The 23,685-nt window shown below is 47.3% G+C and overlaps 2 protein-coding genes across 16 annotated transcripts in view; one reads left to right on the forward strand and one right to left on the reverse strand.

Moving 5' to 3' along the window:
* grip2b (glutamate receptor interacting protein 2b) overlaps positions 1-18,428 on the forward strand; it is a 128,102-nt gene extending 109,674 nt beyond the window's left edge. For 7 of the 14 annotated variants that reach the window (XM_053868719.1, XM_053868711.1, XM_053868715.1 and 4 more), the window contains 23 exons: positions 3,947-4,082; positions 4,383-4,528; positions 4,845-4,931; positions 5,274-5,349; positions 6,872-7,017; positions 7,267-7,414; positions 7,739-7,908; positions 9,315-9,470; positions 9,679-9,843; positions 9,905-10,091; positions 10,998-11,143; positions 11,458-11,538; positions 11,786-11,849; positions 12,018-12,163; positions 12,970-13,114; positions 13,598-13,737; positions 13,869-14,063; positions 14,804-14,960; positions 15,118-15,232; positions 15,309-15,492; positions 15,564-15,763; positions 15,823-15,969; positions 16,042-18,428. In XM_053868719.1, coding sequence (XP_053724694.1) covers positions 3,947-4,082; positions 4,383-4,528; positions 4,845-4,931; positions 5,274-5,349; positions 6,872-7,017; positions 7,267-7,414; positions 7,739-7,908; positions 9,315-9,470; positions 9,679-9,843; positions 9,905-10,091; positions 10,998-11,143; positions 11,458-11,538; positions 11,786-11,849; positions 12,018-12,163; positions 12,970-13,114; positions 13,598-13,737; positions 13,869-14,063; positions 14,804-14,960; positions 15,118-15,232; positions 15,309-15,492; positions 15,564-15,763; positions 15,823-15,969; positions 16,042-16,200 — 3,296 coding nt within the window. In that variant the 3' untranslated portion in view covers positions 16,201-18,428. The remainder of the gene's footprint in view (positions 1-3,946; positions 4,083-4,382; positions 4,529-4,844; positions 4,932-5,273; positions 5,350-6,871; positions 7,018-7,266; positions 7,415-7,738; positions 7,909-9,314; positions 9,471-9,678; positions 9,844-9,904; positions 10,092-10,997; positions 11,144-11,457; positions 11,539-11,785; positions 11,850-12,017; positions 12,164-12,969; positions 13,115-13,597; positions 13,738-13,868; positions 14,064-14,803; positions 14,961-15,117; positions 15,233-15,308; positions 15,493-15,563; positions 15,764-15,822; positions 15,970-16,041) is intronic. The other 7 variants (XM_053868722.1, XM_053868712.1, XM_053868716.1 and 4 more) reach the window with 2 other exon arrangements.
* Positions 18,429-19,588: 1,160 nt separating this feature from the next.
* LOC128761127 (sodium- and chloride-dependent taurine transporter-like) overlaps positions 19,589-23,685 on the reverse strand; it is a 43,390-nt gene continuing 39,293 nt past the window's right edge. For both annotated transcript variants that reach the window (XM_053869078.1, XM_053869079.1), the window contains exons 14-15: positions 23,322-23,492; positions 19,589-23,248 (exon numbers count right to left, since the gene is read on the reverse strand). In XM_053869078.1, the coding sequence (XP_053725053.1) occupies positions 23,090-23,248; positions 23,322-23,492 (330 nt within the window). In that variant the 3' untranslated portion in view covers positions 19,589-23,089. The remainder of the gene's footprint in view (positions 23,249-23,321; positions 23,493-23,685) is intronic.

The following is a 23,685-nucleotide window of genomic DNA, read 5'->3' on the forward strand; positions in this document are numbered from 1 at the left end:
AACCTTTAACTGACAAAAAAAAATCTCAATCTAGCACCTGCGTGACATTTGGCGATGAAACTCTATCAACCCACCCCCCACTGACTGCAAGTGACCCGAGGGATAGATTACTCCGCACATTATTCACTGCCTGAGTCAGAGAAGTGAGCAGAGCAGGACACCACTGTTGAGTTTTGGTGCTGTTGGAGTGACTTTCTTCTGTGTTTTTTCCATCCATTCATTTCTTACACTCTCCCAAGTACTGGTAGTGAGGGCAGCAGTTAAGGCAAGACTGAATGTCCAGGTCTTCTGAGGGAATATGGAGCTTCACTGGGTGACAGCTTCTCTCAGGCCAGTGAACTCTCCTGGTTGAACAGTCGAGGAGACGCCTCTTCTTGGAGGAGTAGTGGTTCTACTCTGAGTCTCTCTTGGATGGCTCAGTTCCTATCCCTAAGTCCAGACAGAGAAATGAGAATATGAAACTGGACTGGATCTGCCACGCGGCCTCTGCCCTCACACCTCATCTCACTGCATGAGAAGACATGTATTCTCCAGGACAGACCTGGGCCCGTTGCCGATATTTTTGTGGCCCTTTTGACATTAGACTAAAAGTATAACTGATATGTTGTCATTTTTATGCTTTTTTGTTCCGTCTTTTTCATCACCACCACCACTTCAGCTGTAAATAGCAGGTTAGACTTTATTACTTTCGTTGGTCATTTTTGTGTTTTTCTTGTTCCTCAAAGTACATAAAGGAACACTGAAAATATGAAATTTGATTGAGCACCTCTGCTCTAGGAGAAGATCCACCTACCTCAAATATCACCGCAGACATTGTAGGCCACATTGAACTTGTCAACCGGACGTTTTCGACATCATCTCAACGGGGTCCAGTCAGACAGATGGTAGTTAAATCTGCTCTACAGTGATAGCGACTGAAGTGCGGTTTGGGTGCATCAAAAGTCCATTGGCACAGTATGATGTCACGGCCAAGTTCAACATGCTTCAGTTACCAAAGTCAGAAAACAAGATGTAGATGTCCACGAAATGTATTCTTGCACTTCCCATTCCAGAAACGTGGTACTTCTGGAACTTGAAAGATTTTGCTGTTCCGAAAGTTCTGCTCACTGTGTACACCCAAGGAAGCCATCTTGGATTGTCTCCTCGGGAGTATTGAGACTTGGATATCTGTCCTGAGGGGCACTCCTGAAGGCATTTGTGTATTCCCACCACCCAGCACCCCTGGAGCGCAGGTGGACTCTGTCGGAGCATCACTCTGTTCTCGAGCGTCTGATGACCGTGAGCCTTGACTTTCTTCCTGTTGAGCAGACTCTGACACATGGGATTCAGTATTTGCAGTGTTCCTCTTTGTCGAGTCACAAGTGCGAACCAAACCCAGGTTTATACAGTCGGATGGCGATTCCTACTCGGCAACCTCAGCACCACGACTCTTCCACGATGACAAAACATCACGAAGACAATGTTTAATTTAGTTACAACCTCACAAGACGACTCGGGGTTGACGGAGAAGCATATTTTCACCACTCATGTGCGATGTGCGGGTGATTGTTTAACTCTGGCAAAATGAATTCATTGATCTCATCTGAATAACAATCACAGCAACGCCATCCCTCCGCTGCTCCCCAATGTCTGAGGAATAATTGTGGTGTCGCCTGAATAGATGTTTCGGGTGATCAATCCCTACATGGGAGCGGCGCCGCTGAAAGCACTTTCAGCTTCTAAACAGCATCAAACTACATTTGGGAAAGAATGAATGCTTTTATGCAAATGTGAAAGTACAAGGACTAATGAGGGAGCGAGGGCCACTCGGCAGGTAGTGTGTGTGTGTGCGACTATGTTTTTGTCATCTTCTCTAGAGATAGAGGAATGTAGCACCTCGCTGATCCTCAGCGTCGCATGAGGGATTTGCCTAATCTAGCCATCTATCATGGCGAGGCTTCGTCTCACCGGTGTGTCTGTGTGTGCGTGTGTGTGTGTAACAGGTTTAACACGTGCAGGGGGAACATACATTTCCCTCCACAGTCACATTGTGCGGCTCATTTCCATTCATGGCCTGTTGAAACTTGCATTCCCCTGCGAGCGATTCTCAACCACGTTATCAAAGACTGGATATCACATCAAGCCGTGAAACATGGTCGGACACTGTTTGATTGGCAGGTCGGAGAGAGGAATTACAGTAAACCCACATCCTCAGCTCCGCTCTCAGGCAAAAGACGGAGCTGAGACTGTGGGATGCCTTTATTTCACCTTCAGACGCCCTCATGTTCGTCCACCTCCACACTCAGGAGGTCCACTCTTTCTGTCCTGACTGCGCCTCAGACTCAAGTTTGGAGTAAGAAAATCCCCTCCAGTCCGCAGAGCAGAGGTGGTCTGAGTGTGATCACTGAGGGCCTCATGAGTGAAGATGCCAGGTTCTTGCTGACGTCTTGGAGGATCTGGATTTCCAGTAGATTGAGGTTCCTCACCTCACGAAGGGTCACCACACGTTCTTGGCCAAAAGTCCAACAAGCTCTGCTGAAGACACAGAAATTCAGTCATCGTGCTACCTCGACCTCTTTGCCCTTGGGTGTTCAGGTGGCCATGTTCTCCCAACATGTTGAGCTGAGGTTTCCAACCACCAATTCTGAGACTCATCCACCTCAGACAATCTTTTCCCCTCCAACTTTTCCTCTCTCCAAGTGGCAGGTGAACTGAGGTGTCTCTCCCCGGTCGACCTATTACTGTGTTTGTGACTCACGTTGCTGACTCATGCTTGTTGTATTCTTTTTATAAACTAACTATGTATATGACTGAGTTCTTTGCGAGTTTAATGAGCTGCAGGAGGGTTGAGGCAAGTGACCGTGTCCCATTGTTGTCCGTCCGCTGGGAGGAACCATTGTCTGGGAAGACAAATGAACTGAGGTCACTCACTAAGTGAGGAAACCCAAGTTTCAGTCTGCTTCGGCCCCAACTCACATTGAGTCTGACAGACATGGACAGTCTTGTTGTAAAGTGTTACAAAGAACACGTGTTGGTCTTATTAGAGCGGAGGTTCCTTTTTTATCTCGGGGCCCAACTTTTCCTCTGCAAATGGGCCCGGGGCCCATTCAAGTAATAGAACATTCATTACTCTTGATTTCATCATTTGATCAATGAACATATTTAATTAACTTACACGTAAAAAAAACAAAACCATGTGAAAAATATTTAATTAAATATTTATTTTATTTAATGTTATTTTAAGTCCATCCAACAGCAAAACCAGGTGCAAGTCATATTCATCAAATTTACTGTAAAAAAAAAAAAAAATACACTTGATACTGTTGAGAAGAACTGTTGAGAAAATCGGTAAAACGTAATAAAATTCTGAATAAAATGAATAGAATCAATCCATCTCTAAATATAAAATAAAAATAATATATTTTATTTAAACTCCATAGAAGATATAAATAAATGTATATGAAAGAATCGCCATAAAATGTTCTGATTAATTTCGAAACTGCTTCGACAGGTGCTTTCAAGAACAGTTTTTACTGTTGGGGGTGGCGACATCACTTTCTTTATCATTTATTCTTTTCAGAAACTTCTTCATAGTTGGTAACCATGACAGATTAGCAGCTGTCAAGTCAATTTACTGACTCACTAGTGCCACCATACGTGGCTAATGTATTAGAACTGAACGTCTTACGGCCCTCGCGGTCCAAATGTGCAAAACATAAACCTTGTAGCGCCCCTCCAGAGGGCCCAACCATGGGCCCCACCCTATGGTTAAGAATCACTGCACTAGAGGGCTTCCTGGTGCAGAGTATACTGAGCAACAGCAAGAAAAGTCCATGATTCTGGATTCTCACTGGTCCTTAACCTCTTTTATTTCTCTGCTTGTGTGTCTGTGTGTTCTTCCTTGCCGTGTCACATCCCTGTGTGTGTATGTGCGCTCTTGTCTTCATGTGTATGTGTTTCTGGTTAGAAGCTCTGCGAGGGGTGACCATGGTGGAGCTGGTGAAGAAGGAGGGCAGCACTCTGGGACTCACCATCTCCGGAGGAACCGACAAGGATGGAAAACCTCGGGTGTCGAACCTGCGACCCGGAGGACTCGCTGCCAGGTGAGTGACTAAGTCGCGCTGACATTTAGATCCCTCGGCTATGCTTGCTAAGGTGGCGCCATAAATGCTTAAGACATTGTGTGTTTTGTGATTTTCATGTTTTGCTAGCAAGGAAATACAGCAAGACGGTTGTCGGAGGAATTCCCTTGTACAAGCCCTTAGTGGCAACAATAATACATACTAAGCTACGCTAGCTCTCCGGGGTAATGCTCCTGACCCTACCCACAGTTGCTCCATCAACTCTTTCAGCACTTGAGCTATGTTAGCTGTGTCGACGTCAACACTCCCGTCTGCTTCCAGAAGCGACCAGCTGAACGTGGGCGACTACATCAAGTCGGTGAACGGCATCAATCTGACCAAACTGCGGCACGAGGAGATCATCAGTTTGCTAAAGAATGTCGGCGAGCGAGTCCTGCTGGAGGTGGAGTACGAGCTGCCCCCTACTGGTAATGTCACACAAATGAAGATGATACCACAGCCTCTAGCACTAGCTCTGAAAAATTCCCCTCCGTGAATCAAGTGACAGGCAGATCATTAGCCCACAGAAGAGCTAGTCCAACGTCGGTCGTCCATCAGCGTCACTCACAGCCGCATTTTTAATTCCTTCATTAAACACTGCGACGCCTCCAACAGGAGGTGAAGTGTAGCTTATACAGGCGCGGGAAACCCTTAGCGCCGCATCAAGTGGGAAAATGACTCTGGAGGATTGTGTAAATTGCTCTTCTTGCTCTTCTCCTGCTCCATCCGTCTCCCTCCTCTCAGCACCAGACAGCACCTCCGGGGTGATTTCCAAGACAATCGACATCTGTTTGCACAAGGAGGGGAGCAGCTTCGGCTTCGTCATGAGAGGTAATCATCAGGTCTCGTTCTGTTGTTTGCCGTCTGAAGCCTCATAAAGGAGCCAAATGAAGACAGAGAGCTCTGAGGAGTGAAGATCCTCCTGATGAGAGGAGTCGCGTGCGTCGGCTGAAAAGTGAAATTATTCCGAAGGGGCTTTGAGTGGGATTCTGAAAGCGGCAACCTCAGAGCAGCGGGGGGGGGGGGGGGGGGAGAAGGGGGGTGACCCCGAGAGTCAGAAGGGGTCGGAGCTTCTGCTGAGCTCCGTCCGTGTGACTCGTTGTTGCGTCATGTGGGGCATGTGTCTTTTGTGGAAGCCCTGTGACAGTTTTGCCTGTCCGGCTCTTGTTCCAGGTGGGACCCACGAAGACTGGCACAAATCCCGCCCCCTGGTGGTGACTTATGTACGACCAGGAGGTCCAGCAGACAGGTACTACTTTTAATTTTACTGCAAAGTCCTCATGCACCTGTTGTGCGTTGTTGTTGAGACCACCTAACCTGAGTTGAAAGCATGCAGAGACCAAGTCCCAGACCAAGACTTTGAGGGCCAGAGACACAGTGGAGATCAATGACAGGGCCGAAACGGAGACCAAACTCAATCCAGAATCCGGAAGCATTTGTCTGTTTTGTGTGACTACCAATTCCTTCCTTAATCCTCAGTCTTAGCCCTCAACCTCAAAACTGCATGCTCCTGTCAAGTGCAGTTGCTGCCCCCATTCTGAGTAAGTTGAATTGATGAACAAGATTGAGGGCTGTTTCTGCCTCAAAATTTCCCTATTTTCAGCCAATAAAATGATGGCACCCCAAGCTGCAAAAAAAGCGAGTGAGTGAAAGTATTTTAATAAAGATATGAATTTGACAAAACCATTGTTTTATCGTAGCCCATTTTATGGATTACTTCATTGCTGACATTTATTTTAGTCTAAAGTAAATGATCCTGTGATGCCTTGGGTATTGCATTGTGTAAAAGAAAAATGGAGATTGAGGCAATGGCACTCCTTTCTTAACTGCCATCAGCAAAGAGGAGAGCCTCATACAGTGCTATACATACCAAGTGACATCCACAATGAACAAGGGCTGAACATCCGGCTCCCCTCTGTGCGACCCATCCCAACGATTCCCTTTGGAAGGTCACCCAGGAAGGAATGAGAAACAGCTTAAAAGAAAAAGTGGATGGACGAAAAAGGTCTAAAGGAGGGTTGGGGGGGTCAACTGCCACGGCAGTAAAATCTGCTGGGATTGGTGAGAGAGGGGGAGACCACGGAGCCGACCCTGTGATGTGCCATGAATCAGTTTGCCGTTCCTGACAGTAGATCCTGCTCGCTTGCCTCCATAACAACATCATATAATTCCAAATTAGTTTGGGATGACAGGCTGCGGCTCGGATTAAGTTGCCCGGAAGCGAGTGGATGTGTGGAGAATGGTTTTACTGAATGTGGGTCAGCGGAGAGAAAATGAACAAAACCTTCACGCTGCTTTTTGAAATCAAATTTTGCAGCATTTGGAGGGAGGGCGATCCACGGAGACGGAGAGACTTAGTTTTCCTGAGTCCGACGGTAAGAGAGGATTCTGTGCCGAAGACTTTGGGATCCTGTTCGGGACCACGGGAAGTGACTGCTTATAGCCTGTGTGGGATTTTGTTATGAATTACCAGTTTGTGTTTTGTGCTGATCGAGGAAGTCAGTGGGTTTAGTGAGACGGTGTTGTTCTGGTGACAGAAGAGGGACGGGAGGAGTGTCCATGGACCATGATCTCCGCTGATGATACAGTGATTTATAGTGATAGTGATAGATATTGTGAGGAGGAGGTGGAGGAGAGTCAGTGTTGGACCAGGAATGTTGAAGGCTTTGTGCAGACGTGATGATGAGTATGAAGATGAAGGTGTGACCGGAGGATGATGTGCATAGCTGGAGGTGGTTCAGGTTCGGTGACGCGGTGTGCCCTTCCTCCAGAGAGGGAACTCTGCGCCCTGGCGATCGTCTCCTCAGTGTGGACGGGGTCCCCCTGCATAATGCCAACCACAGTGATGCCCTCAGCGTTCTGGCCCAGAGCGGACAGGAGGCGCTGTTCCAGATCGAGTACGATGTCGCCATCATGGGTGAGACAACATAGACACACTAATCTATTCACACCCTGAGAACAAGCTGCAGGCAGAAAGTTTCTTTCTCCAAAAATACCTCCAACAGGTTTGTTTTATTTCATGTGTCGACATTCGCTGCTGCCAGCGGCTAAATCCTGCCTCTAATCCTCCCAGAATGCTTTGCCAACCCCCCTAACTCCCAGAGACTTGGATGGTTTTCAGTGTGTGAGATCGCAGCCAAGCTTCTACCAACCTCTCTCCCATCAGACTCGCTGGCCAACACCTCCGGCCCTCTGCTGGTGGAGATCGCAAAATCGCCCGGCGCTACGCTAGGAATCACGCTGACGTCAGCGACGCATCGGAACAAGCAGGTGATCGTGATTGACCGGATCAAAGCAGGAAGTGTGGTGGACAGGTACTTCACTTCGCTTTGAAATAATTCGATTGTCTTAAGTGTTGAAATCCTCACGATATTTTAGTCCAACAACATGGAACTTTCATACAGACCTCTGTCAAAGAGCTCCCACTACAGGAGCATCAATGAGCTTATGGTCAAACACAGACACATGCACATCGTCACGCTCACACACATCTACACGTGCACACACAGCTCACAGAGAGGTCTCTGCCTGGGGTCCGAGTCTGTATCCTAAAGTTTCTCTTGAACGCTGTGTCAGCACAGATAGCTCAGGGATGTTTCCTCAGGAGTCTGTTTCGGGTCGTCCCTGCATGACCTCAGGTGCGGAGCGCTGCACGCCGGCGACCACCTGCTGACCATCGACGGGACGTCGACGGAACACTGCACGGTTCTGGAGGCCACTCAGTTGCTGGCCAGCACGACTGAACTGGTCAAACTGGAAATCCTGCCGTCACACCAGACCAGGCTGACTGGGAAGCAGCACGACACTGGTGGGTCCGGCTCGAGTGTGTGAGAGAGACAGAGGGTGACTCGAGTGATAGCCTTGTTTGGAGCCACCACTGGCCAATTTGGTTGATGAGCTGATGGGAGTTTTTCGTGCCGTCCATCTGCAGGAGCATTAGTTCTGCTGCATCTGCTGCTATGGGCTGCTGCTTTATCATCTGGCTTCATGCTCGTAGCTTCGTGATGCAACACACACACGCGTCTCACATCAGCAGCACTCGCTCCACCTGTAGTGCTGTGATCAACACACACGCTTATGTGTCTCAGATGGCCTCTGCAGATCCAGAAGAAGGACTCCTCAGGTTTGATAGTGACTCGGGTTACAAAGTCACTCTCGAGTCAGACATGTGATCATCTTAAATATAAGCGCATCAAGTCGCCTGAGGTGAGAAGCTCACCCCCCGTGGAGCGAGACAACGTGCAGCTCAAGTCCGCGGCCAAAACCCGACTCCAATGTGTTCACATCTCGGACTTTTGAGCTGAACTCACTTCGTCTCAAGACAGACTCCACAGTGTGAAACCGGCCTTAGTCGTCCAGTCGGTCAGTCGGACGTCACCCTGGAAGTGTCGGAGGGAGCCGCAATATTGCCGACTGAAATCGAGGGGATCATTTTCTCCTGGTGCGACCTTCAGTGTGTGGTCTTATCGACTCAATGGAGTCATCTCAATGACTCTGAATCTCCCCTGTCAGAGCAGCAATACGCCCTGTTCTTCTGCATGACCTTTTGTTGTGTTGCGTGCACACACACACATGCGGGAAAAGGTCACCAGCTCATTCTAGTTCTCCTTCATTTGTGTCTGCATGGCGAGTATGTATGTGTGTGTGTTCAGCCTGCCCATTAACAGCCTCTAATTAGCAGTTCATCGGTGTTCAAGTGTGTGTGTGTGTGTGTGTGTGTCATAAATTGTGCTTAGCGTATTGATTAGAGCCGTGTGCACGTGTGTGTGAGGGCTTGTAGTTCCTGTTAGCAGATCCAGAGAGTTTTGACCTGATGACTCATGAATCTGAGCAGGAAGACTTTCCACACAGAGGAGTCCTACTAATGCGTGAGGAGTCCCGAGAACAGCCTTGACATGGCTGATGAGTCCAACTGCACAGGTCCGACCACACACCACTAACTCTGTACTGACAAGTCCAGCAATGCTCTCATGAGTCTGACCACTCCAAATCTGACCATTCAATGATGAGGCCTACTGCAGCTGGAGGAGTCCAACTAATGCCTGACACGTCCAACTATATATTGGCGAGACCTAATACGACCTGACAAGTCTGTCCACATGCTGACAAGTCCTGCTGCAGCTTGAAGAGTCTTAGTACAAACTGACAAGTCTGACCGGCGCAGACCTGGTCGAGGCTCAGACCCTCCACTAACAAAGACGTTTTGTTCTCCAGTGAAGGTCCAGAAGTCCGACCACCCCCACGCATGGGATCCTTGCGTCAACTTCTGCCCGCCCCCCAACTCCACGCTCCTGAATACCAGCGCCACCCTCAACAAGTCCTGGGCGGCGTCCAACAACAACACCATCAACAGCCTCGACTATTGCAAATGTACGATAGTCTCGTCACTAAAAAATAGATTTTATGTTTTTGTATGAGTCTTCTAATTTCATGAATGATTTCCACTTCAAATCGTTGGTATAATTTAAAGATCTTAAAATTCTGATCATGCTTCATGTTTCTTTGAGTGTCCAGTTGAATGTCCATCAGCATCATCGATATTTTAGCTTCATAAAGTTTTGGTCTCTCCTCACCGTAGCTCTGGTATCTACGAGCTTCTCTCCGGGCTCCACCACCACGTCCGGTCCGAGCAGCCAGAGCTCCAACACTTTGCCCCGGCAGGCGGTCCCCATGAGTCCCCGAAACTCTCTGCTCAAGCGGAGGCCGCGGAAGAAAGAGCACAAGAGTTCTCGTACGTGTGAAGGTCTGTGCTGCGAGATGTTGGGGGAGCAGTCAGGGATGAACATGGCTGTGTGTGTCTGCAGTGTCGCTGGCGTCCAGCTCAGTGGGTCCTGGAGGCCAGGTGGTCCACGTGGAGACCAGCGAGGTGGTCCTGAACGGCGACCCGCTCAACGGCTTCGGGGTTCAACTGCAGGGAGGGATTTTTGCCACCGAGACTCTTTCAGCTCCTCCATTGATCCGATTCATCGAACCGGACAGTTCTGCAGAAAGGTGTGCGCACAAACTCACACGCTCTCACGCAATGTTGCACGCACACTGTGTGTTCCAGTCGGTGTGTGTCTGCCCCCCTCTGCCCATCAGTTCATGCTTCATGTTCACAACTGTCACTGTGTGTGTGTTGCATGCCATACTTGTGAGTACCAAGTCAAGACAAGCCACCTTCTCGTGAGGACATTTTGCTTTGTGAGGACATTTTGGCCTGTCCTCACAAGGTTTAGAGGGTTAGTAAAAGTAGTGTATTATAATTGGTTTCAGTTTGGTTCAGAGTCCTGGTTAACTTTAGCCATGTGTTTTGGATGGTTAAGTCAGGGGTGAGAGGCTGGGGAAAGGGTTACGGCATTGAGAGGTCCTCACAAAAATAGCAAAACATGCACGTGTGACTTCTCCATTAGTGCCCACATTAACACCATCTATTAAAGGCTTCTGTTTGCCCACACAGCTTGAATCAATAAGTACCTTCAAGCTACTCACGTACACACTGACACACACACACTCTCAAGCTACCTACAACTTGTTAGAACATTGATATTTCCTTCCTTGACCAAAACAAACATTGAGAGGTTATATTAAATCACACACAGGTTTGTTGCACTCTCCTCTTTGTGGGGTCCACTCTTTGCCATAACCCTTTCCCCGGCCTCTCACCCTAAACCTAACCATCCAGCAACACACTGCTCACCTTATCTAGGACTCTGAACCAAACTGAAACCCAATTATAATGACCCAGTTATTTAAACGTCTTCATCCTCAAACTGAGGCTTGGATTTGTGGGATCCAGCCAAACAGTCATAAGGTCCTCACAAGGACAGTGCTCTGTCAAGAATTGGTCCCCCACAAGTGAGGATCAACCAGACACACACTGAGTAAAGAAGCCAACCCACGGCTGTCTGCTCACAGATGTGGCCTCCTGCAAGTCGGCGACCGGCTGCTGTCCATCAATGGGATCCCCACCGAGGACGGGACGCTGGAGGAGGCCAACCAGCTCCTGAGAGACGCCGCGCTGACCAACAAGGTGGCGCTGGAGATCGAGTTTGACGTGGCAGGTGAGGAGAAAAAAGAAAAAAAACAGTGCATGAAATCCTATAAAAAACAGTCCTATTCATCATTGTACTAAAATGTTGGCAATAGTATTGTTCTACAGTAAAAACAATAAAATCCAACTGTTTTTGTGGACAGTTTTCCAGCATTGGTTGAAAACTTCCTGGTTTAAAGTGTGATGTTAGGAAGTCGTTTCACGGGTCGCCACAGAGACACGTTATCAGGTTCAGCCTGATCTTTGGTGGATTTTTTGATTCCAGCTGGACCTGCATTGTATTTCATTCTCATGGTTCTGGTCCACTGTGGTCGTCTTTTGCAGAGTCGGTGGTTCCCAGCAGCGGAACCTTCCATGTCAAACTGCCCAAGAAGAGAGGCGTGGAGCTGGGCCTCACCATCAGTGGTAAGAAGTTTGCTTTGAAGAGTCACAGAAAAAAAATAAATCTTTGAGCTCCACAAGCCATGAGTGATCTGCTCTGATACTGTCCTCGTGTCCGAGTCCTGATCCACTTGGAACTTGGATCAAACATCTGTATGCACCGCTTCTGCAATGCGAGAGCGCCACCCCTTGACCGGAGCGCTTCACTGCAAAACATTACAATGAAGGAATAAAAACGAAATGTTCATTCGTCATGCGTCTGTCTCCACAGCCAGCAAGAAACCTGGAGAGCCGCTCATCATCTCTGACATCAAGAAAGGCAGCATGGCCCACAGGTAACGCCTCAGTCGTAAGGTGTTTCCATTATTATATATATATATATATATATATATATATATATATATATATATATATATATATATATATATATATATATATATATATATATATATATATATATATACACACACACACACACACACACAATCCTCTCTATCCCACAGAACGGGGACGTTAGAACCCGGAGACAAACTCCTGGCCATCGACAACATCCGGCTGGAGAACTGCTCCAGAGACGACGCCGAGCAGATCCTGCAGCAGAGCGAGGAGCTGGTGAAGCTCAAGATCCGCAAAGACGAGGACAACTCTGGTGAGTGGAGAAGCACTGGAGATGATCCTGAGAGGCCCAGTCAGGAAGGCCCCGTGTGGAGGCCCTGTCATGTTTGTGTCGAGTCCAGGAGAGAGTCTCAGAGGGCGCTGCTTTAGTCAGATGCAGTTAGGACTGCTGATCACCAGGTGGCGCTGCGGTCCAAAAATATGAACGGAAGAGGCAGAACGCACACACACTTAGATGGCGATGTTTGTATTGCTCCTTGTGTATATTGGGAGGTTAAACTTATTTATAATGACCAACCCCCCAACACACACACAGACGCACACACACCAGTTTTTGTTTTGATGTTCTTGTGAGGACCTATCATTGCCTTAACCCTTTCCCCAGCCTCTCACCCTAATTATAACCATCCAAAACTCATGACTCACCTTAACCAGGACTCTGAACCAAACTTGCTCCCAATTATAGTAAATTACTTTCAATGTCGTTTTAACCCTCTTAACCAAAACATCCTCACAAAGCAGAATGTCCTCACACAAAGGTGGCTTGTCAGGACTTGGTCCTCAAATGTACGGCCGAACGTGCACTCACACACCTAAACTATCTGAATCTGAGTGCAAATGTTTTCATATTAGTCAGAGGGTCTCAGGTTCAAATCTCAGTCTGGATGATGTAACTGCTGTTGCCATGGAAACCTGCACACTGTTGACTAGTTCTGACCCACTTGTGTGTTTGTTATGCTGTGAGTAAGAAATGTCTCAGCTTCACATGATTGAACTGTGTGTGTGTGTGTGTGTGTGTGTGTGTGTGTGTGTGTGTGTGTGTGTGTGTGTGTGTCTCAGATGAGCAGGAGACGTCAGGCAGCATCATCTACACGGTGGAGCTGAAGCGGTACGGAGGCCCGCTGGGCATCACCATCTCAGGCACAGAGGAGCCGTTCGACCCCATCACCATCTCTGGACTGACTAAGAGAGGCCTCGCAGAGAGGTACACACACACACACACACGTGCAGATACGTGACTAAATGTCGAATGTAAAATGCCATCAGAGATGAACAGTGATATGTTAAATAAATGAAAATGGGAAATTGATGGAAAGTTGATTTTAAAAGCAAAATAATTGTGACAAAACCTCAATGATAAAGGAACAAACTTCAAGCATGTCAAAAAGAGGTTTGCAACAAATGAATAATAAAGAGAATAAAATCTCATATCAGTGAAGGCACAACATCCAGGAGGGAAGGTGAAGAAAGAGAGGAAACAAACAAGGGACCTAACATTCACAGAGTGGAACCAAAGTGACAGGAACTCAGTTCTGTTCATCTGGAAGGTTGACCACGACAGAAGCTCCTCTATTCTGGGGCATGTCTTACTCTGATCACTCAACCATCACCTCAGATGACCTCTGACCCTGACCTGATGAGCACTGATGTCGTCCACCTGCGTGTGTGTGTGTGGGTGTGTGGGCAGGACGGGGGCGATCCACGTGGGCGACCGGATCCTGGCCATCAACAGCGTGAGTCTGAAGGGGAAGCCTCTGAGCGAAGCCATCCACCTGCTGCAGATGGCTGGAGAGACGGTGACGCTGAAGATCAAGAAGCAGCTGGACAGTGAGTCCTCTTCCCCGCTTGACCTCACTCGCTCTCTTCAGACCAGTTGTATCTTTCAAATGTTTGGTGCTGTGGTGGGCTGAGACTGAGGTGGCTTCTGTTCTCTTCCCAATGTCTTCTTGCTGCTCCAGATCTGGAGGAGAGAAAAGCAGCTGAAGCAGAAGACGCGACAGAGAACGAGGTCAGTGACCCGGAGGAGGATGAGCTGACCGACAGCCAGCAGACCAACAAGCTGTCTGAGCTTTACTCCACCACTATCCCGAGCGTGGACTCGGCCATGGAGTCCTGGGACGGGTCAGGTCTGGACGCCGGATATGGAAGCCAAGGTGAGATGAAAGAGTCCCCACGGTGCGGCTGATCTCATCGCTGCTGTTCAGTGAACCATAGTGGCAGATCGCGACAGAACTGAGGGACTCAAGAGTTCCCTGTCACCTACTGTACACTGAGCGGAACCATCCACCTGCTGCACTCGAGTTTAGACTCCTGCAAAATATAGATTTATCTAATGAATGAACGAATAAATAAACAAAACTAGACCAGTTTTGTTCTACAAAATTCTACAAATAAAGTTTTATTCAAATTGAATCTGAATCTGAAAAAAGTGAAAATAAAATAAAATTGCCTGAACCCAAAATATTTTGGAAGTGAAAAAATAGTTTCAAAATTATTTGAAAAAGAAGTAAAAAGGTTTTGGATCCCAAAAAAAATCTGAGTGATAAAAGGTATTACAGGACCTGAACAAATGGAAATAATGAATCTGAACATTAACAACTTTTGAATCTGGAGAAAGTAAAACTCCAAAACACCTACGGGAAATAACAAACAAAAATAGAACTGGGAAAGAAAGTTTTAAATTTAAAATACAAAACCTTTTTATTCCAGAAAGAGGAACATTGAACAATTTTTTTTTATCAGGAAAAATAAAAAAATAAAAAATCATTGAATTGGAAAAAAATATATTAATTATTGAGTACAATTTATTTAACATCATTTTTTTGTTACGTTCCAACCCTGATTTAACGTCCATATAGCACCTCATATGCCAGTGTGTCCTGTCTCCCTGCAGGGAACTACAACCACCAGGCAGCTGGGATGGCTCTGCACCCTCACGAGTGGCGGAGCGCCAAGCAGCAGCTCAACACCACGCCACCTATGGGCCGCAGGAAAAACTACCCCTTCAGTGACGGAGGCTTCAGCGAGGACGAGTGGGACAAACCTCCAGGGTAAGTGTGACGCCCCCAAATCTGGCTTTAACTCATCGAGTTTCGCTCATTGACTCGTTGCTGTGACCTCATGACGGTCACTGTGAGAGTGAGAGTGGAATGCTGCTCATGCGTCGTGAAGTCACCACTGAAACAGCATGGCCGCTCTCATCCACAGGTTCCTGGGACAGCAGCCCGATGGGATTCTGCTTGACCCGGATGACAGTTTCTGGTGTCAGGCCCTGGAGGACCTGGAGACCTGCGGTCAGTCCGAGCTGCTGCGAGAGATCGAGGTCAGTGAGTGGAGCCGCTGCAGAGGGCAACCTTGAGCTTCCATGGCAGTCATGTGACCGCTCTGTCTGTGCACAGGCGTCCATCATGACCGGTTCTGCCATCAGTCTGGGAGTGGAGGGAGGCAACAAGCCGCCGGCCAACACCATACTGACCCACAACAGGCTGAGTCCACTACGGAGGAACTCGCTCCTGCACCAGGCCGGCCTGCTCCACCAGGGGGCGCACCTGCACGAGGACCTGCCCCTGCTGGATGACCATGGTAACTGCTGCTCATTGGCACTGTTGAGGCATGTCCTCGTAGGTGTTACCGGTGAGTGTCCACCTCTTCAGATGGTCACCTGGACGGACACTTCCAGGACGGGCTTCTGCACCAGAACCTCCAGCTGCACCAGGACAACCTGTCGGCGCTGCTGCACCATGAGAACAAGCCCAAAGCGTCACTGCGGGTGTCAGAGAGGACGTGGGAGTCTCGCCGGATCAAGGAGGAGATGCAGGGAATTCTGTCGCCGACGCCATTGGAGCTGCACAAGGTGAGTCCCGCCACCGTGGGAGGAGTCACAGTCCATCTCTGACACCCATCCATCGGCAGGTGACGGTGATCAAGGACCCAGAGAGCGACGACTTTGGCTTCAGCGTGTCAGACGGCTTCTTAGAAAAGGGTGTCTACGTCAATATGATCCGGCCGGATGGACCCGCGGACCGCTCGGGACTCCGACCCTACGACAGAATCCTGCAGGTAGCTCAGACGCATGTGAGTCGAGTGACTGTGACGCGGCTCTGATGCGGCATGTGGCCTTTCCTGTGTCAGGTGAACCACGTGAGGACGAGAGACTTCGACTGCTGTCTGGCCGTCCCACTCATCACCGAGGCTGGAGACCGGCTGGAGCTGGTCATCAGTCGGAACCCGATGGCTCTGGAGGATGAGGAGGACAACAACAACGCTCTGGACCATCCACTGGACCTCTAACCCACAAGGACCTTGTGACACATTCAGATTCTGCCGGTCCAAGCACACACCGTTGCAATAATCCCACACACACACACACACTTGCATGCTCACTCAGCAGCAGTCTCTCTCTCCCAGTTTTGTGTTGACAAGAGGAGCTTCAGCTGACCTCCAGAGCGAGCGGCTCTCCTTTTCATGGTCCACACAACACAACTGACCACACCTGCACAATAACCCGAAGGTCCACTTCAGCAGCAGAACTGATGTTTTAATGTCAGAGCCCATATTGAGGAACATTTCTTCCTGAATCTCAAATGAGGGTCAGTGCTGCCCAACAGAGACTTCAGTGCTCCGAGTTGTGGCGTGTCCTCAACCTGTTCTTCTGGTGTTCCTCCGAGTGGAAACGAATCTTCTGCTTGGGGAAGAACAAATATTTAGAACCTGTTGAGCGCCGTGCTAAAATGTTGCTCCGCACAACTGTCGGCTGTCGCTGACTCACACAAACATTTGTTGTGTGTCCTGTTTGTTTGAGCAACATCACGACATCCTCATTTCATGAACACATCCTCCAAACTAGCCACACTAAATCCAGCTGTTTCTGGGTTTACTGAGAGCACAAGAGTAGGAGTGTGAGTACAAGAGAGTGTGGCAGGTATCTTGTGTAACAAATACTTGAGGTGTGATAGGGAAGGTGACGGGTGATTGAGTTTTGTTCTCAGGTCAGGAAGGTGTTGTTCTTGATCGTTTTATCCTTGAAAGATGTTGTGTCTTCAGGCTCAAGCAGACACACTTTAAAGGTATCATGGAAATGCTACAAGGTCAGCTCATCTGACTCCACCCAATGTCCACTCCTGTGACTGAGAGAGTCGGAGGAGCGACTGATCTCAACTCCAGTCTGAATTTCCTGCGACTTACAGAAATGGGAAAACGTTTTAGCACAAAAGCTCAAGGTAGCAGACAAACACCGTGCAGAGGTAGTTTTTGGTGTCTGTGTTCACACGCCCAGCCATTTATACATCCTTCTCTGCTGTGCTGTATTTACAGTCAAACGTCACACAGGCATCACACACTTGTGAAGGGGACGACCTCCTCTCATGACTTCCTTCTTTCTTTCATGTGTGCAACAACAGAAAAAAAACACGCACAAAAGGGTCGGCTCAGAGTGAAAAAACTTTTGTCTTGATGCTTGAGTTTGACTCTACAATCGTCATGGTGGATCTTTGCGAGTGATGTGTGCAGCACCGTAACAGTCAGCAGAAGTATTTAGAACATGTATGTGTGTGTGTGTGTGTGTGTCAGCGACAGCCAACCCATCTGGTCCACTCGCGTTCTCTGACAGTCGAAAAACAACGAGCACACTGTTGAACCGTCCACTGTAAGTACCAACATGACTTTTATACTGGTGAACTTTTATAGAGCAACAAAAGACGAAGAAGCCTTCTGTGTTAGTGTGTGTGTCTGTATGAATGTGAGTGTACGAATCATACTCCCTATGCATCTTTGGGTCAAAGGTCAGGGGCCCAGTCTGGAACCAGGTGTAGAGCACCTGAGCAACTACAGTGTTGAGGAAAATGTACCTTTTCTCTGGGGTCGAGGAGGCAGCAGCAGAAGTGAAGAGACTCCTCTAGCTGCTCATGGAGGTGTTCAACTTAGGACAGTGTCTTCCCTGCAGGTCCTGAGGACTGGGCCTGAACATTTCGGTAGCCATCCTGTCTTCAGGTTCTACTGTCCTGGATGACTAAGCTTCTCTCTTAAAGTGAGAGTCTCAACAGAGAACTCTGCTTCTTAGGGTCACTACAAAGCTGGTGACCACAGGTGAGAAGAGTAATCCACCGGTCAGAGGAGGGCTTTGTCTTCTGGCTCAGCTCTTTGTTCACCAAAAGGGACAGTATGCGACAAAAATAAAAAATATAACTAAATTATTTCTTTCAAAATAAAAGCCATGGCAGCAAGAATGTGGAAGCCTTCCACACTCCACAGTGATCTTCCAATCTGTTTGTTCCAACATTTTCCTCTCTCTTCAGTGAGTAGTTCTGACCTGTCCAGACTGGGCTTCAGCACCAACGTGTTGTGTCCAGACGGTGTAAAGTTCTATTCTATGTAAGACAGTATTTTTCTATGAAGACTCTTCCAACAGAACCTGGACGGACACGCCAGCTTGGAAACGGAAAGATTTGTTGTTGTTTTCTATGAGAAAAAGCTGATCTTCTCTTTTGGAGGAGAACTGTGAAGAGCTATAAAAAATAAAACATCAGATGAATGTGTGCGTGTCTGAGTCGCATGTCTCCAGGGAGATATACACACCAGGAGCTCTCTAGTGGTCAGTGGTGAGGCACTGACACGACTCATGCTGCTTATGTTGAAGATCCTCTTCTTCTTCATCTCCAACATCCTTGGTCCAACTCTTTCTTTCCTCTCTATGTGTCCAAACCATCTGTCCACTCGAACTTTGTCTCTGAACTTCTCCACATACCCCACGTAATGACTATACTGTACAGTCTGAGCATGATCATTCAAAGGCACACATACACATCAAATGCAGCACCGACTTTTATAATGTTGTCATGTTGTCTTGCACCACAATTTATTTTATTTAAACTTGATTAATGTTCATCGGCAGCTGCATCACATCGAGTTAGAGGCCAGCAAATGGTCCTGACTCACAGAAATAACTTGAATAAATCAAAAATGTCATTGACATTGAAAACTGCCGTGCACACATTCTCATGTTCATTTGTTTTTTTAAATCCCAAACTTTATGTTCGAGGTGGTGTTTAACTTCTACTGTGTGTACGCAGTGTTTTAAAAACCCCTGGCGTGGAATCTTGTCCATCACCATGGCAACACATGGAGAGCTGATGTAACCAGTCTCTCACTTTAAATCTGTCACTATTCCGGCAGCATCGCCTCACTGACCTCATACTGGACGTGTGTTACGCCACCCTCACATCCTCCTCTCCAATGGTCCACACTGTCTTTGAAACTATTTATGTTGTACGTTTTATATACTTTTGTTTTCATATTTTTTGAAAGTGAGAATGTTAAAGTCTTCATTTCGATCAATTAATCATAGAAAAAATATTATTCCAATTAATATGTTCTTTCTTTTGCCGGTGGAAAATATGAGGTTATTAAGTTAAAGTTAGTAAGTTAAATCAAAGGATAGGTGTTATGTTATCATCGAACAAGCACCTTCATTGACGGCACAAGTGACCAAATATATCTTGTGTTTTTAATGTTTAATGATGACAATAAGAGCGGAAAACCAGGAGTCAAGTTAGGCCGTAATTTTGTGTCGTTTTCATTTTTACTTTATAACTTGAATGACAGCTCATAAGAGATTTAATCGCACTAAATGACCATGTAATTATTATCAGTGTGTTCTAAGCCCAAACAAAACAGTACAGAATGAAGGTATTTTCTGATTTTATTAAGAAATAAAAAAGGTCTTACACATGTGTAAAACTTGATCAAACACATTTTTTTTTAGTTTGACATGTTTTCTAACTGACAGGTTGGCCATACAAATAAAAAATAAAAACCTTTCAAAGTCATTAAAAATGTTTTTCTTCCAAAAGAATTCAAAACAAAAACATTTTCCCGTGTACATTCTTCAACAAAAGAAAAAAAGGGGGTGGTGCAGGAGAGGGACGTCGTCGGAGGAGAGGAGGAGGTGGGAGACAGGGATGGGTGGAACAGAGATATGACTTCGTCTACTAGTCACTTCTCCGGCAGCTTCTCTGACTCAGCCTTGTTGAAGAATCTGTGTCTAGAGAGCCAGTTCAGTGGAGAACCAAGGAGCAGAGAGCAGCTTCGGGGTGAAACGCCTGTCGCAGGTCTGGTTGACAGATCTTCATGGTCTGCAAAAGCAGTTTTGCTCAGACACCAGCAGAACCCACGTCCAAGAAACTGGAGGTCCACACTTGATGGTAGTAAGAGGAACCAGGGTGGGCAGACCTTCATCCAGTCGCAAACCATCTAGTTGGAATGCTTTCTAGAAACTGCCTTCAGAGATCCAACACAGGCTTTTCAGAAGTACTGCCCATCGCTCCCGGCGCCGCCGAAGACACAAGTTACTCAGGAACGGTACGTCTGACACTGGTTACACGTCAAAGATTGAAGAGTGTCTTCAAACAGGTTTTTAGGTGTTCTCGACAAATACTGTGACTCATAGAGAAGACTCTTAATACTTCAGAGTACAAGCGTAGAGGACCTTAGCAAACCCACAAGTTGCTGCCTGACCACCGGGACGAGGAGCGTGAAGTTCTGTACAACACTGTAGACAGCGACAACAGCATAAAGACATGAAGTCGGGCTTGGTGGCAGTGGTGCTGCGTTTCAGTCTCACACTCAGAACACATAAATGTAAAAACACCATCTCAGTAGCAAATTTCGATTTCAGTGCAAATTCAGAGCTCCCATGACACAGCTTCCATGTTTCTGGAACGGTTCGGAATTCGCCAGCAGGAGGTTTCAATTCTTCATTTTGTTTTGGAGAACACATCACAGAGTGAGGGTCTATTGCACATCACAGTCTGTCGAAGGAGGTTGAACACGTCGGGGTCGATGGTTTGAATACATCAGGCAAATGTGACAAGAAGAAGCAAGCTTCTGTAGGTCAACAATAGAAGATAGAAGAACAGATCTTCAGCAGCAGGATCACACATGACGCCGAGATCCAGAGCACGATCCGCTCTGGTCCAACTTGTCATTATGATAAGATTTAAGAATCAAGAAAATGAGCACTGTCTTTTAAAAAACGAAATGTTTTTTTGGTTGTCAATTAAAAGTGAAACAGAAGCTCTTAACAGACATCTTACTTAACTACTATTGTATAAGTGCACAAATATACTGGTGATATCACGCTTGATAAAAATCCGTAAAACAACTCGACATTAAACACTGGATGAAAACACGAGTCCGTGATATGACTGATCCGACGCCTTCCAAACACGACACCACATCAGCTCAAGGAAATGATGGCGGCACTGAACGAGTCCACTGCATCATTGCTTCTGCATCAACGTTAGCATCACATGCTAACAAAAAGGGTACGAGGAATTGATGCTCTCTGCATTGTGCTCACTGGAGGTGGAAAGAGGGTTTCTAACCCTCAAACATTTGTGTTGACCGGACTGTTTTTTAAAGCACTTCTTCTTGCGTCGTTTCAGTCTCCCATGCAGCGAAAGTCACATTACATGATGGGAGTATGGGTGGAGGTGGGTTGTGTCCGAGCTCAAGGCTTAAGACAGTGACTTCAAATCAAAGCTAATGTTGTGTGATGTTTGGCCGACACAGCTCCAGATGATGACGCTCCCTGATTACGATGGCAGTGGTTTCGTTTTTGGCTTCTAATGGCCAAAATACACAGCTAAGGTGCAGGATAAACAAGGCAGAGCACAACACCGTCGGCCACAAGGGCAAGAAAGGTAACTGCACTTGGGACACGACAGCGATGATTTACAAGAGCAAGGAGTCGGCTGTGTAACTAAACGTCTTTGATCCGGCTGATATCATCAAAGTTGCATGTTGAATTTATCATTCATCATGTCGTCTCCAAATTTCACCATATTGCTTTTGTTATTGTCACTCATCCATTTGAGTCATGGTAGTTCGAGATGACTAGAGAGCTGACGTCATGACATGCTAGCTACCGAGATGAGCACTTTTGCCGGAGTGAACCGTGGTGCGAACATGGTGGCAATTTAGTGTTTCCACTCGATTGACGTGACGACTTAAATGATAGCGCACAACCACAAAATTATTTTGCGTTAAATGTTTAAGAGGAATCACCGAAATCAGAAAACCAGAACACAAGCTAGGGTTTGATGGCGGTCATGCTAAAGGTCAGATTAAATATAGATCACAAAGAATGTAGTAAAATCGACGCCTTGAAGTTGGACTTCTTTATGAAATCCCACGACACCGTGCAACCCTCTTGATACGTAAAATGATCGGACTCAACTGGCGCTGAATCGCCTGGACGACGTGCCATCTCCTGGAATATACAGAACACAGAAGCAACGGAGTTCCAACACTGACACAGAAGACGTCCGCGCCTACACGCGGCTCACGTCCTGAGACGCGAGCGGGAGGTTGACTACGATAATAATCAGCGGAACATTTTCACCGTCTGAAAGAAGCGTTTCCTTCATCTAAACTACCAATATCAACAACGTTATAGTCGCAATAAAAAACAGAGTCACAGAAACGTCCTCTGAAGAAAAGAAGCCGGGTCGCTAAGAGTCGCTAACGGGTCTAGAACAGAGATCGATATAGAGAGCAGCTACTACAGTCACCACAGACGAAACACTCGCGGGGCTCCAACATCTCAAATCCTTTAGATACCCAGACCTCTCATGGACGGCGATCGTCAATACCTTAAGGTGCATTTAAGAACCAGCGTCCTGGTCGGATCGGGGTTTACATTCAACACTAAAATACTGCAGCGGCCCGGGTCAATTTTTTGATTGTTTCACGTTGAGGAAGTTCACTTGCCGCAGATTTAAGACTCAATGAACTGAACCCACCTGTGTGGACCAGAACCTACCGGTTGGCACGTCGAGAACCTGCGTGTCGACGACACAACAGGCTTTTTAAAACACTGAACCATTTTTTTTTCCCACTGGTCATGAACATCTTTTTGATTCAGACTCATTTGGTCTCATTTCAGATCAGCGATTGTTAGCTAGCTTAAAAAAAATGTCCACACAACTGAAGTTGAAGAACTGATAGCCAATCGTGTGGACGCGATCATCGGCGTTAGGAATCTCTGCCTCCAGAGCACCTTGAAAGATTTGAGAGTGGATCCTTTGAAACCCGTCGAGTCCACCAGACAGACAGCGAGACACAACTAAAGGAAGCAAAGAGGACGAGAGGGAGAGCGTTCTCATGGAGAGACTCCACCTCTTTACATCATGGTTTCTACGATGGTGTGACTGGGGCCCTTCAGCAGCAGGCCCTTGTTCCCATTGGGGTCCAGCGGGAAGGCCAGATCTTTGGGGCCACGATGGTCCGCCGGGCGGGAGCTGGCGCCGCCACGAACTGGAGCTGCCACCGCCTTGATCCTCTGGACACAAGATTGTGGCGAGAGTGAGGAACCGTACTGTAGAGGACATTTGGAATCATCCGCCGTCACTCACCTCGATCAGGGGTCCATCAGAGCGAATGATCTTGATGACCACCACCATGGGGATGCAGATCATGGAGGCCAAGGCCAGGGTCCAGCCGATTCCAATGGCCCAGTCTGGATATTCGTAGAGTTTGTTGTACTTCAATGGCTTATATTTGACCAAGGAGAAAATGAAGCAGCTCTGTGGAGAGACACCAGAGGGACTTTAAGGTTTCACATCGCAGAGCCATTCGATTTTACAAGGAAGATGACACGCAGCCATGAGGCTTTAAATCAACACAGGTTGACTGAAATGTACTCAGTGGAAGTTGTAGCAAGTGTTTTTTCAATTAGATTGTTTTCCAGCAAAAAGCGTCCTGATCCCTTTACCCCAA

This window comes from Synchiropus splendidus, chromosome 6, assembly GCF_027744825.2.
Source record: "Synchiropus splendidus isolate RoL2022-P1 chromosome 6, RoL_Sspl_1.0, whole genome shotgun sequence".
NCBI classification, from domain to species: domain Eukaryota; kingdom Metazoa; phylum Chordata; class Actinopteri; order Syngnathiformes; family Callionymidae; genus Synchiropus; species Synchiropus splendidus.